Source organism: Amphibalanus amphitrite, unplaced genomic scaffold (assembly GCF_019059575.1).
Source record: "Amphibalanus amphitrite isolate SeventyFive unplaced genomic scaffold, NRLGWU_Aamphi_draft 000082F_arrow, whole genome shotgun sequence".
Lineage (NCBI taxonomy): Eukaryota > Metazoa > Arthropoda > Thecostraca > Balanomorpha > Balanidae > Amphibalanus > Amphibalanus amphitrite.
This window is the reverse complement of record NW_024881578.1, coordinates 653,889-668,905: the sequence shown is the minus strand read 5'-3', so window position 1 is coordinate 668,905 and position 15,017 is coordinate 653,889. Positions and strand designations below refer to the sequence as shown.

At 55.3% G+C, this 15,017-nt stretch overlaps 1 protein-coding gene across 1 annotated transcript; it reads right to left on the bottom strand.

Moving 5' to 3' along the window:
• Nucleotides 1–1,216: 1,216 nt before the first annotated feature.
• Nucleotides 1,217–14,329, bottom strand: LOC122379654 (toll-like receptor Tollo). The gene is made up of 3 exons (XM_043362029.1): nucleotides 14,088–14,329; nucleotides 6,640–7,024; nucleotides 1,217–5,131 (listed from the first exon to the last, which is right to left on the bottom strand). Exons 1-3 carry the CDS (start codon nucleotides 14,189–14,191, stop codon nucleotides 1,838–1,840), a joined length of 3,783 nt encoding a protein of 1,260 aa, XP_043217964.1. The 5' UTR covers nucleotides 14,192–14,329; the 3' UTR covers nucleotides 1,217–1,837.
• Between the last annotated feature and the right edge of the window lie 688 nt (nucleotides 14,330–15,017).

Here is a 15,017-nt window from a genome sequence, read left to right as displayed (position 1 = left end):
CCCCGGACACTAATGACTGACAAGTGGCCTGTTGTGGCCCAAGAGCTTAATTGGTGCTGATTTATAACGCAGTCATGCAGCAGCGATGTTACCATTATTTCCGAACAAGTCTGACAGATTCGCTCCTTGGGTAATGACGGGTTACAGTGCATTTTAAAATAGGGTGATTAAACCCTGCTACAGCCGTCAATCACAGTCCAATATCTTGTCAGTAAACGGCCACTCCTGTTCAATTAGACAATGCTAAGTAGCCATTTGATCAAACACAGTGCAAGCGCTGAAGGCACTGGCCGATGCCTCACACTGACGCTCATTCCATTAGTTTTCACGACTCAGCTCTGGACTTTCGATCCCGTTCCCTCACGAACTCCGATAGCGGGTCGATCCTATCTGCGCCAGTGTCCCAGTGGGCACCTGTTGTCCCTTTCTGTCACCGTCTGGGACGTCGGCGCCGCTATCTGCCGAGACATCTCCATCCCCGCCATTCTCCGGGCCAATTCCCATTCTCTCCGCTCGACGCTTCGTTCGGCACCAGTCGACTCGGCTCGCGTTAGTTGATCCTTTGACTGAAGCCGACGCCGGTGTCTGTCACGAGACGTAGTCAGGCTTCTCTAGCTAGCTAGTCCCGTCCGAACGGTTCCATACCCAGCGAAATTACCCCGTCCCTGCTCTGTCAGGCACGCACACCAGGCCGTTCTAATTAAGAGTGACAGACCCAGACCCCGCAGTGATATGCACTGGCAAGGCGAGAGCCTAGTGAGAGAGAGGTGAGCGAAGTGGGAGAGAGAGGTGAGCGCGGTGAGAGCGGTTGCGGAACGTCCGGGCGCGCGCCGCCGGCACTGCAGGGCACGGGCGGAGCTCAACTAAAGGCGGAGTTGGTAGCCGCCCGGGGTCCTCAGTGGCTGCCGGTGGCCGGCTACCGGCCGCGCCGCGCCTCTTACCCAACTCCCACACGGGGCGCTAACTAGCCGCACACAATTACACCACACAACGAACAGCTGGAACCCCGGGCAAACAGTGTGAATTGAAAGCCAGTGCTGTGCGGTTGACATGAAAGCCTCTCGAGCTAAATGCCATAATGACGGCACCCTCCGTGATCCAGCCGGCCATGAATAAGCATTTCAACACATTCTTTTCCTGGGCAATTAGCCTCCCAGCACGCTGCCGGGCCGGCGGCCGCCGTGCAGCGACGGCCGGCAATCTAATCCAGTCGTGATGAGTGCTGAAGCCGCTAGCAACGGCCGTCCGTTTATTTATATAATACGCTCATAAATATCGGACTCATTTTGCGATCACAGTCATTTGCATAAAACTATAAGCCATAAATTGCGAGCGGTCGGGGCGCTCACGGAAACAAAGAGGCGTCGGCCCGCGGCGGCCAAGCGGACGGGTGCGGCCGCCGCGCCGCTCGGTAGCCGCCGCCCCTCCGCCCAGCCAGCAGCCGCACACAGACATATATCACAGCGGCGCCGCGCCGGGACACACACACTCACACACTGCCGAAACAACAACATCGCCTACACAAGGCTAGGGGAGAAATGGCAGTCACATAACTCGGGGATCTGGGAACAACAAATTATATGGAGAAGGCACATAACGAGAAATTGTCAGATACTATAGATAGTTGCTTTCAGTTGAATCACACATTGAGTAAAGCATGAACACTAAACAGTTTCACTGGACGGATGATAGATACCTAAAAACGGCACGAACAACGCAAACACAGCGAATCACCGACACACCCTGCCATGCCTCTGAAGTACGGGCTCTGCACGTCCCACCACAGCGCGAGGAGCGCTCCCTGACTAGCCGGGCACACCCCCCGATGGGCGGTACCTCAGATATGTACCGCCATCGGGTACTCGTACTCGGGAGGCTCCTCCCGCTGCGCGCGCCGCACGTCCGGAAGCTCGAATTTCAGTTTCTCCCAGAATAGTGTGTCACCCCAGTGCAGCACAGGACTCGTCTTTAGGTAGAGTCTCAGGTCGGGGTCGAGTTCTCTGGTCGGCACGGCGCCGACTATTATCACAATCAGACGACCCTGACGTCCGCTGAGCGCCTGGTGCAGCGCCGACTTCACCTCGCAGCGCGACCACTCGGCGCGCACAAAGTGGTCCGACAGCACCACCACCGTGCGACGGCTCGACTCGATCGCGTGCACGATCGTGTCGGCCACGTAGGCGCGCACGGCCAGGTCGCGGTGGTGCAGACACAGCCGGAAGCTGGGCTCGTCCGTCTCCAGCGCGCGCGCCAGCACGTCCACCACAAACGGCTCGTCCTTGGCACTGTAGCTGACGAACGCGTCGAACAGCTTGTCACTCTCCGCCTCCGCGCGCCCGCCCGTGAACATGCGCACGCCGTACTTGGCATAAGCGAGCACACGCATCTCGTGCCAGAAGATGTACACCACGACGGCGACTACCACGGCGACCAGCGCGAGCACCGAGACGGCGGCGATGAACGCGTAGTCGCCCGCCGAGCGCCGCTGGTACACCTGTGTCGCGATCGTGTTGTTGATGAAGTGACACGCCGTTGCGTTGTGACCTAAAATCGCGCGCGGCACCGCGGTGCTCGTCTCGTTCGGAAAGCACGTCAGCGTCTCGGGCTCCACCACTGCACTTTTAGTCGCCTCCAACCACTCGCGGAACGTCTCGAGGAAATCGCACGCGCACGTCCACTGGTTCGCCGATACGTTCACCGACACTAGGTGCGCGTGGCGGGTGAGCTGCAGCGGCGCAAAGCGCACCAGTCGGTTCCCGTCGAGCCGCAGAACCTGCAGCGAGACGAGCGGCGTGAACGTGCGGTTGTCGATGGAGGCGATGACGTTGTCGTGAAGGTAGAGCTCGCGGAGCAGCAGCAGTGTGTCGAACTCGAATCCGTGCAGGCGCGCCAGGTCGTTGCGCTCAAGGTGCAGGACCTGCAGGCTGGTGAGCCCGTTGAAGGTGCGGTTGGTGACGGTGCGCACTCGGCTGTCGTTGAGGTACAACACGAGCAGGTGCTGGCGCCCGATGAAGGCGTGGCTGGAGAGGCGCGGCAGGTGGTTTCCGTCCAGGTACAGCTCGGTGGCGTCCATGGGGATGTGCTCGGGCAGCGTCTGATGGCCAGCCGCCGTGCAGTCGACGATGTTCCCCGACCAGTCGGCGGTGTGGTAGCAGGTGCAGTTGGTCGGACACGTCATCTCGCAGTCGCACGCGTCAAACTGGCAGCACTGACACAGTGTGGCACAGTGACTGGTGTAGGCGCACAGGAACTGAGAGCGCGGCACCTCCACCAGTGGCATGTAGTCGCGCTGCACGTTGAACGCCAGCCGGCAGAACAGGCTCTCCAGGTCCATGAGACGCGGGTACTGAGACGAGTCGTTGTTCGAGTTCAGCTCGCCGAGCCACTGCAGCCGACAGTCGCATGTCACAGGATTCCCGCCGACGTAAAACTCTGGCCGCAGTCGGTCCGTAGCGAGGTTCAGACGGAAGGCGTTGATGTCGATGGTGCTGATCTGGTTGGCGAACAAGTCGACCCGTGAGATGTTGTGCTTCCGGAAGAAGGTGTAGGGATACACCTGGGTGATAGCGTTATCGTGCGCAATCAGTGTCTCCAGCATGTCGGGGAGCTGAAACGGACTCAGCGTCGTGATTCGGTTGAAGCTGACGTCCAACGTCTTCAGCCGGAGGTCCTTTTCCAGCTCATGCGCATTTTCTAGCTCGGTGAGCGCGTTTCCATGGAGATCGAGCCACTCGAGACCACGTGGAATGTCAGCGTAGTCAAACGTAGTCAGTCGGTTGTTGGAGGCGTTCAGCCACTTCAGACTGTCCAGACCGGTGAGAGCGCCACGGAGCGACGTTAGCTGGTTACTATCCAGCCGCAGCATCTGCAGATTACTCAGATTATCGAACACGCCCGAAGGAAGCGAGTTGAGCTCGTTCCGTGCCAGATTGAGCGCTCGAAGCTTGGTGAGGTTACCGAAGTGGACGTCAGACAGGTCGCTGATTTGATTTCCCTCCATCTGGAGCGCAAACAGCTCGGGCAGAACAGACAGAGACGCGTTGTCGACGCTCTCGATTAGGTTCCCACCGATGTCGAGCGACTTGAGCGAGCCGAGACGACCCAGCGCCGGCGGTACTCGCTCCAGTCGATTGTCAGCTAGGTCCAGCGTCCGCAGCCGAGGCGCCGCCGCCAGTACATCGTCGTCGATCTCCACCAGACGGTTGCCTCGGAGCGAGAGACTGGTCAGCGACTCCAGGCCGTCCAGCGCGCCGACCGGCAGCCGCGCCAGCCGGTTCTGCGACAGACCCAGCTCTGTGAGCGCGCCGAGCTGCGCGAATGCGCCAGAAGGCAGCGTCTCCAGCGCGTTCGAGTCGAGGTCGAGCACGCGTAAATTCTGCATCGACTCAAACATGGCGGCGTCGACGCGCGAGACGTTGTTGTACGCGAGCCGCAGCAGGACAAGACCGGGCAGCTCGGCGAGAGTGTCCGAGTTGACCCAGTCGTCCGACAGCCGGTTGTGTGACAGGTCCAGCACCAGCAGCCGCTCGAGGCCGGCGAACACGCCGGGCGCCATCACACGCAGACGGTTGTGCTGCAGATGAATCTCGGTGAGCGCCGCGGCGCCGCGGAACGCCTCCGGTGGCAGCGCCGACAGCCGGTTGGACGAGACGTTGAGCACCTGGAGCGCCGGCAGCACCCGCAGCAGTCCGTCACCCAGCTCGGAGAGCTCGTTTCGGTCCAGCAGGAGCCGCGTCAGCCGCGGCAGGCCGGGGAAGTGGCCGGCGTGCAGCGACACCAGCTGGTTGCCGGAGACGTCCAGCTCCCGCACCGGCAGCGGGCACGGCGCGCCGCCGGCCGTCGACAGCGAGATGTTGGTCAGGTCGCCCAGACGGTTGTTGGTGAGGTTCAGCGTCAGCAGCTGCGCCAGCGGACAGAAGATGCCGGCCGGCAGCGACCAGAAGTTGTTCCCTCCGAGGTCGAGCAGCTCCAGCCGCGTCATGGCGCGGAACGTGTCCGGGTACAGGCGCAGCGTGGCCGCCGTCGACCACTCGACGCCGTTTGTGCGAAACGTCAGGTTCTTCAGCTTGTGGAGTCCGTCCAGCGAGGCGCGCGACAGCTCCGGGATCAGGCACTGCTCGATCCGCAGCTCCTGCAAAAGATGGCGGCCGTCAGCGTCCGTCGGCGCCCGGCTCGGACGTTCCGCCGACGCGGTGCGAGATGAGATCTGCCCGTCGGGTCGTGCCGACCGGCCCGTTCACACAATGCTAATGGGATGCGGGGCCGGCGCCGGGCGCCCGGTCGGCACCGTTTGAATGTCGCCTCATTTGGAGGTGCCCGGGCCGACGAAGCGCCGCCGCCGGGGCGATGACAGCGATTAGAGGCCGCTCATCGCCCTGGAATGTTATCCGTGTGGTTTAGAGACCATGTAGCGGAATGGCCAACATGTATTTTATGACAACGGTGATGAAATTAGAATAAAGCTGTGTTCGTGGAGATAAGATAACATCTCTATCTTCAGCCAACTTGCAACCATCTAGCATTTTTTACATAAAAAGCATTAATTAAGTATGCATAGCTCTTATTACTGAATAACTGAGCTCAGTATTCTCATTTTGACGAGCTCAAGGTGACTTAAAAATATGACATGATTCTGTAACTTGAATGAGTTTTTGGTAACAAATGCCTCATTTTTTACTGATAGGGCTCGTCACTTTTGCAAAAGAGTTCGTGTTTCGAGAGGTGCAATTATCTTTTCAAAAAATTTAACAAACCCTGTGAAACTGACTATTGGCCTAAGCTACTTGGAAAGCCCAGCTCGCACAGCCTTTCATACGAGTAGTTAGTTGACGTAATGCATGATAAGGGAAATCGCTCGCTCACTCGTATGCAAAAATGTTGTTAAATCTTATGTTCGTGTGATTACTGAGTGTCGCAAATAAACATTTACAGCTTCAGTGCATTCAGGCACATATAAAAGCTTCGTCATCCAGTGCTGCGTGTAATTCCTTCCATCACGACCTTGTCTGAGTAAAAGGTCGCCAGTGCCCATTTACTATTTTACATGTGCGGTGATGTGCAGTCATGCAAGTTCCAGATAGCATGAACAGCGTCTGGTGTGTAAAAGTTCCTCGCGTTTTGGGTATTGAACTTCATCGCTTTCTTTTGTCCCATTTGTGTCTGCATGGTTTTGGCATGGCTTCATCCCTCACATATCGGCGGTATTTATTTATTTTTTGTCTTCACATTTTGTTTGCGTATTTTTCATCTATCTATTCAGTTACTATAATACAGCAGGTTATACATACAGCAGGTTTCCTAGTAGCCCGTCTACAGCACAGGTCTCAGGTGGGGCTAAAGGACGTCTCCCAGTCGCGCCGCCGCTTTCAATCGTCCTTCGGCCGCTTTTGAAGCTACTTTTGAAGCCATTGCACATCCCTCGTCTCTCTTTGTCACTATCTCTCTAGTTCTTTGTCCCTTTTCGTCCCGTTCATCCATTCGCGTGCCTTGTTCTTCCCATCTTTCTTATCCTCATAACGTCCACCATTGCCCAAAGTGCGCCCTTCGTCCCTCCTACATTCCTCATCCCCGCTTATTTTATCATCCCTCACCCCTTCGTCGTCTCTCACAAGGAGTCCCTCACCACCTCTGAGCACTCACCTCCAGATGCGGGAAGAGGCGGAACGCGCCGGGCAGCAGCGGTCCGTGCGGCAGGCCGGTCTCCACGCAGACCAGGTGGAGGCCACGCACGGTCTCATGGCTCTGCAGCCGCAGCGGCGCCGGGTCCAGCTCGGCCGACAGACTGTCCACCCGGCAGCGCACCAACAGCCGCTGATCGTGGGGCACCCACTCCCGGCGGCACTGCGTCAGCGCGGCGGCCGGCGCGGCCAGCAGCACCAGCACCAGCACCAGCGGCGGCACCAGCGGCGGCACCAGCGGCCGGAGGGGCGCCGGCGCCGGCCGAGCCGCCGCGGACAGCCGCGGAGGAGGCGGTGGAGGGGGTACCGGAGGTGTCTGGCAGACCGACAGCCCCGGAGCGACTCGCCTGGGGAAGAAGGGACAATCAAGTCACCAGACTGAATAACATCACCCTGCAGTGCAGTGCCATTGCATGCAACGAAACCGAGGCGAGACTCAAATAAACGGCTTGGGTACCTATACTAAATTCACAAGTCGCTGACATATTTGCAATCCCATGACACACAAATAAAACACAGAGCGATGCACGAATGTCCAAAACGCTGCACTAGTGCGGTTTATTAGGTGGGAGTTTTTACGGTGACGGCCGGTCAGTCAGGACCGGGACCGGTGGGTGCGGCTGACATCCTCTGACAAGAAGCCCTCGGACCGGTGCGGCGGCGAACAGCCGGTTTTTAGCCGGCTCATAGCGAGGTGTTAACGGCCGGGCACACGGCATACCGAGCGTCCCAGGTCCGAGTATGTCCTCGAGCCTCCTGTACCAGCACACCGAGTCTACAGAGCTGATCGATAGCCGCAATCAACACCCATCATATTACAGGAATTAAACGGATCAAATTCGCAAAGAACGGAAACGTGATGCTGAGTTAAGCCAGCGATTAATCTTTACAGGCTTGCAGGGACCACATTTGTCTCTATCAGGGAATTTGCCGAGCCGCGATTTTTGCACGTTTGCAATCTGCGGTCGGTGGTAGTCAATGGATCACACAGTCGCTTTAGATGTGAGAACGGCCCTTTAGTGGAGACTGCTCAGCAGGCAGAGCGCTCTTATCGCAATCATTAGTGAAAAACAAAGCTTGTTAATAGCTATCTGGATCTTCATTACATTAGCCGCGGTGCTTCTCTCAGCCAATTAATTAACTGTTTTGCACGCAATGTTCGCTGTTTATCTTGAGTCGCTCCCGCCGAAAAACTGGCGCGCTTTGTATGTCTTGATTTAACCGGTCTTTACTGTATGTAATTAACGTCGATAACATCCCAGTCTCGCCTGCACGTGCAAGCCTCAGCACGGCGCCAGCACGACATAAAGATAATTTCAAAAGCGTCGTTGGCTATTTTGAGCGTTTTACGTAAGTTGTGACTGCTTGGAGGCAATGACTAATGGAATGAGTCCACATGTTCTTGTGCGAAGAAAATAAGCGCAGTCAACCGCTTTTATTGCTTGTCATAACGTCATTTCATGCCTAGTTTTAAGTTCTTATGGGTTTAAAAAGATAACCAGATGCATTTCAGCTCCCTGCACACTTCGCAACGAGGGCTACTTGCTGGCCACCGTGGACCGTTGACGAGCGAGCGATCAGAGGGGCATGGTCAGTCGGTTCCCCATTATTCCATCAAATACCGCTCGAAACACCTTCAGATCTGTCTCTCCCGCTCACCACATGGCCGACGCGTTCTGCCCTCCTTATCGCCTTATCCTTATTCATTTGGCCTTATCTCCGACTACATGGGCGCCATATCAGCGCTGACCGACCTGATGACTCTTCGCACACCTGGCGGGCGGCGCAGCCACATACAGAGGTGCTTGGGAAGGAAGCCTCAGAAGACTGGCCAGGATGCTGGTAGTATAGGAAGGAGAGGGCTTCAGAAGACCGACTCGGGTGACGTTGGTAGAGAGGAGGCTTCGGAAGGCCGAACAGGGGCACTGAGAAAAATATTGAAAATGCGAGGCAACTCGGAACGGACATGCCTTTCCCTCATTTGTCATCTCAGAATTCCTCGCGGAGTCTTCTTAGCATCCCAGTGTGCAGAACCCGCATAGCATTCCAATTTGGGTTCCGCCGGCCGGCAAGCCGGGAGGGGGAGATGGGGGAGAAGGGGGAGACGGAAAGCGTGTTTGTTTACCATGCATCAGATATAATGCCGGCTGTATTCCCGGTATTCGATGGTATCGACCCGACGGCAGCCAGATATTAAATCTAAGAAACTGGTTCCGCCGGCGGTGGAGCGCGGCGTCGCATCCTGTTTCTGAGTTATGGCCGCGGCCCGAAACCAGTCAGTCACCGCGATCGGCCAGGTGCCGCTCCCTATGTCGCCGGCTCGGCGCGTTATTGGTGCCAGTTAAACCCTAAATGGACGTGCATTACCGACTCGGGAGGTGCAGTGATTGATTCAAACTCTGCACTGGGGTTATATAACGGATGGGTTTGATGGATTTGTAAAAATGGCCCGGTATAAGCGGCTTCCTGACAATCTTTGATGTGATCAATAAGATATCTGCTCAAGCTCAGTCATATGCTAATAATGTGCCCCAGGCCGGCGGCTTAGCTCGCCCACTGTCAAGTGCAAAATGAAAGCTTTTGTTACGTAGCATATGGACGAAAAGCCCAGCAAATTTCAACTTCTGGATAAGCTACCTTTGGCATCATCGAGCTCTTACACCAGGGCCCCATTTCAGCGCATGACGCTACCAGAAGCCACCGGATGGAGCTCAGATTCCATAGAAACGGAATCAAAATTGCCATTTCTTTTGCTTACGTTTCCATAGAAACCGAGCGCCAATTACGGTAGTATCAGGTAGCGTCGTGCGCTGAAACAGGGCTCTGATCACCCCGCCTCCCCGGCAGGCGAGCTGCAGGTAACTCCTCAGCACTCTGCCACTTTGACATGTGAGTTGTAACTCCTCAGACGTCCAACTCCCTGTCACCTCCGGGAGAGTGGAGTGCCGTGCCGTATACCGTCTATGTGCCCCCGGGCGGGGCGCCATTGTTATCCAGAACTGTGCCACTCCGGTGGCCAGCGAAAGCTGTAATCCCACCCGAAATTCAGAGCATGGAGGCCATGGAGCCCTCAGCGAGGTCTAAACAGAAGGTATATGGGCGATTTTCATTCCACGATCATTGAAACGCAGCTCGACGGAAATCGAGCTGTCATAAATTCGATTTAACAGTTCGATTTCTAAGCTATTTGATCACAAATTATGCAAGGCTAGAATGGAGTCTATGGCAGGAGCTTGGCAGGAGCTAAATTGGGCGTCATGTTTAACATTTCCCTCAAGTAAGCTTAACAAAAATAGTGCATCAGTAGCCTTACATTCTTTATGAATATTTAACCTTTAGAAGCAAAAATAGCCAAAATGCCGCTGACCATTATCTTGCACGGATAAGCTAATATAAAAAGTTCGCAGCATGCAGCGTCACTAAAATGCCGTCAAAGTCAGGTTTGAGCTAAGTCTCCCTCATACCGTGTTCGGTTCCTGAGGTTAGCAGTTCAGCAGTCGATAGCTTCTACCTGAGTTCGCCTCCCCCTCCCCAGGGCCCCCTCTAACTGCACAGCAGACAACATTGATGTGTTCAAGAGAAATCCAGTATATTCGCACGAGTGTTTGCACGCAACAGTTGACAAAGAGACGGCGCCATTGGCCGGTGAGTGACGCTATCACGGCCTGTCAGCGGCGTATGTGAGTTCAATTAATACATGTTCAATTCTGTCGGCCATATCGGGAGTGGCAGCTGACACATTTTTGTCGTTTCACAAAGATCGCACAATGGAAGGCATTCTGACAGTTGAGAGCATGAGGGATTGTATAGCGTCCATGTGCCACTACTTCGGCAAACCTTGAGGCTCGAGAACGCTGCCTTTTTTGTTGTTTACCAGTTGTGATATAGCCAGCATGACAATGGGTTATATTGCCGACAATCAATCTGAAAACTTTATACACTATGCCATAAAACATGACTTCAGGAATCAGATCAGCCAAAATACTGAAATATATAACTTACAACGGAGCGACTGCAAATTTGTCACGTCCGTTGCCAAGCCACATACTGGGCTTTTTACTTTAGTATCACACCAGCAGCGTCCCTCATTAGTACAGATGCATACATCCAAGATATCAGCGTTATCGTGACGTTATCAATGGCGCATGTCAGCTCGCGCTGAGGGTGCACCAGCAACTTGAGGGAATCCAAAGCATTTAATACGAGCTATTAAATCAAACACACTTGTCACATACTCCCTAAAATTTTCAACCCCGTAGGTGAACGGACGCCATCGCGGTCGGCGTTACAAAACACCGACAAGCACGGTGCACCACCGTTGATCCTACCAAACGCCGCTTTAAAGTTAACCCTCGCCGGACCTATTGATTTTTTTACATACGCGCCGCGCCGGCCGAGGGGGGGGGGCGGGTACGAACCCCCTCGCCGTTTCGCCCCTGGTGGAGCTAGCGCGTCGCGGAAAAAACGAGCGTGTGCGCCGTTATAAGACACAGAGATTGGTACCCGATTTTAAGGTCCTAGGTCAACCGGTGACCTCTGAGGTCAGGTCACGTGCCCCAAGGTACGGTTCAGTTTTTGGTGAATAACTTTCCAAAAAACGGCCGCAGAGCGCCGATTTTAGCAACATCGTGTTCGCCTTGTTCAGGCGCGTCGAATGATATACTTTTTGTTCGGGTCAGGTCAACTTAGGGTGTTGAACTCAGGTCAAGATCAGCGCCCCCAGGTCACGAAGTTGGTCGAAAGAGGTCATGTCGCATATCATTCGATTCGGCATGTCTTCCTGAGTCCATTGGTGGCTTTTCCGACTCGCTAGCTTAATTTGATCGGGAGTTATTGACGAAAAGCTAATATGAACTTGATGACGTCATAAATGACGTCACGCAAGGTCAACATTGCAAAAGTGACGCATCTAACCTTGCAAGGAGTGCATCAACTCACGATTCTGTGTGCTTGAGATAGTTGGAGATCGTTCCCGGCGCCAGAATAGCAGTTTTCATTTTTCCCCATTGACTTATAATGGTGAGGTCACGAAAATGACCTGACTTCATATGACCTTTAGGAAAAATCCGAGATATACAAGTTGTGAGACTCGTAATGGATACTAGATCCTGCAATTTTTTATTTCCCTGTGAAAGCTTCTCTGGCAGTGAGGGCGTTGCGAAGTTGCGACATCTGAAGACCGTGCATAGGCTCACTTATGACGTCATAGGTTAGTGACCTGACCTGACCCGAAAATGCGGTTGGTGTCAAAAGATCCGGCTTGAATCTATGCCAAGTTTCAGCCCTCTATCGCCAGCGTGTTCGGAGCTATCGCGAAAAAAAACCTATGGGGGGGAGGGGCGGCACCCGCCCCCCCCCCCCCACCCCCTCTCAGCCGGCGATGGTTAACGTTTTCGATGCTCCCATATTCTTCCATTGTTTTTCGGTACCATAAAGCACTATCCAACTAAAATTTCTGGTCGTATTAAATGCAATGAGTGACAGTTGACTGTCGCCGCGCAGCCTCGCTGGTTTGATCCAAAAGTCACGCTCTGTTTCACGAGTTAATCTCGGTCTCAGTATCGTCCTCTTCATGCGTGTCTGATTTCAGGACCGAGGAGCGACACTGAACCGATACTCATTTGAACCACTGAATCGATACCATCACAGGCTTCACAGTTCTTTGTAATTGAGTCATTGACCATATCAAGGACTCCCCGCCATGGTTACAGCTCAGGTCATTCGGTTCACACCACATCAATGCCCTGAATTACAACTGCTCCTGTCCCCCCTCTCTCCTCCCTCTCCCTCTCTCTCTCCCTCTCTCTCTCTCTCTCTCTCTCTCTCTCTCTCCCTACCTCTCCTTCCTCTATCTGTTCTATCTCTCCATCCCTGTCTCTCCTTCTCTCTCTTTTACCACAGCGTGCCACACGTCACATTTGGCGACAACAAGAGCCCGGCATGCGATTTGTAGCCTCTTATGTCACCTCAGAGTTTATTGCCCGGGCGTGTGACGGTGTCAGCCCTCGCGGACAGTGTCAGACCGGAGTGCTGGCCTCCCGCCGACCTATGATATGTGTCACCGGCCGCAGGATCACTGCAGAGTGCAGAGGCAGACCGCTACGTGCAGTCATTGTACCGATCTACCCGGCAGAGGTTAGCGATCTCATATATCCTGCTTACGAAAATCGGCGACCGAAACCGCGACACTCAGCCTGCGGATGACGTTGAAAATGCCGCCTAGTTCGGATATAGACCGCAACTACTGCGATTTATCATGGAACTAATTGTGGTGTAAAAGGCATAACAAGGTGTTAATATAATCAGGCTTTGAGAATTTTCCTTGCATTTTATCACGAACAAAACATGTTAGCTCTTTCTTTCCTCTTATCCATATTTTCACGAGTACCCACCTACCTACCGACGTTGTTTTCATGACGTAATTATTTCATGAAAGTACAATCATCAGACAAGTGGGACAGGCGTCGCCTGCGTCACTGAGCCGGCGAAAAGAACTCTCCCTAGGCACGCAACGCCATCCACTCTTCTGTGAGCTCCGGACGGGGACCCTACACGAAGGCTCCATCTTGCATGAGATCCGGCCAAGCAGTGTCGCAAACTGATCGTACCGGCGTCACAGCGTCCCCCGCCTGATCCATACGGGGAGTGAGTCCTGTGCAGATGGTGGTAGTTTATGCATGGAGTGGTGAGCCTCATGCGAAAAGTGTCAACTGAACTCGATGTTGATGTAGGAAGTGAGCTCAGTGTATGTAAGGAGTGAGTTTGTACGGTGAGCTCACACGTGGAGAAGGAAATCCATGCGTGGGGACTGAATAAGCTCCACAAGGGGAGTGAGTTTCAAGCAGAGTGAGTGAGTACACTCAGTGATAAACACCGAGAGCGAGCTGCAGTCTGCACTCTGCACTGCTGCTCTTCGAACTCCGCAACGTGGCGTGAGAGGCGCCATGAACTGCGCCGCTCGCCGACCGGCCCGGCCCGGACGGGCTCTCCCTCCGATCAGATGTGGGCCGGCCGTACCTGCCGACGGCTGCACTCCACTCCACTCCACTCCACTCCACTCCACTCCACTCCACTCGCGGGCCGGCAGAGCTGCAAACTCCACTCCCGGGCCGGCAGAGCTGCAAACTCAACTCCCCAGACCGGCAGAGCGGCAAACTCCACTCCGGCAGAGCTGCAAACTCCGCACCCCGCCGCTCGAGAGGAGCGCCAAGGCCAGGTCCAAGCGGCCGCGCCAGCCGCGCCGCTGCGCTGGAGGGGGACACTGTGGGGACTGGAGGGAGGCGAGAGGAGACGGGAGACCCTCCATCGAGCGAAACTCGGGCCCGGCCGCGCCAGGTCAGTCGGCTGTTTGGCATCGTTACGACTTTACAGTCCGGCCGGGCCGGTTTAACGACCGCCGGCGGCACTTACGGGCTGGGTGGCTGTCGGCTCTGCTCCGGCTCCGGATCGCAGTCTGTCCGCGGATCCAGGCGGGGATCCAGGCGCGGATCCGGAGCGGTGTCCGGACACGTCATGGCGGCCGCGCTACGGGCCGCTCGCACACCTCATCGGCTCCGGTGAGCGGCGCACATCACAGTCGCGTCACTGGCGGGGACGGACGGACGAACACTGGGAGCGGCGCGCACTGCTCGGCGGCCGCAGCTCGACTGGCCGGACTGGCCGGGCGGGCGGCGGCGGCGGCGGCGGCGGACCTGGAGGCGGGCGGAGCGGGTGCTCGAGCCTCCAACGACGGGCGGAGGGTCGTCAGCACGCTCTAACCGGCCCCGCGCTGGATGCCGAGGGAGGGTCCGACGGAGCGCAGAGGCTCCGTCCGGACTGCGGCAGGAAGCCACTGAGATTGACTCAATGTAAGGAAGTGTCACTAATTTGAAGATTCGGTAGCTGTATCACGTCAAATTTCAACAATGATAGATTATGCTAGTTCAACTGCAATGAAAAAAGAAAATGCTGTGCGTATTGAAGTATGATCTCCAAACCCAATGTGCTATTTGTAATGAGATTCCCCTGTGCACGGAAGCGCGGTACGCGGGCTCACATGAATAACTGCGATGCTGCAGAGGACAACAGCTGAATGACTGCGACGCTGCATTAGAAAACAACTGAGTGACTGCGACGGGAAACAAATAGCAGCCTCAGAAACCTCATCGTGGCAGTACACAGCATCACCACGGCTCGTACCGTCAATAAATGTATAACGATCCGTCTCGCCTGTCATCCCAGTCACGAGGATTCCGAACTCATCAACATTTTAGTGTGCATCGGACGACTTGAAGAGCTCGACTCTGTCACGAGTTTGTCGTAAAGACGCCCGTTTGGTCTGGCCTGTTTGGAAAACGCAGT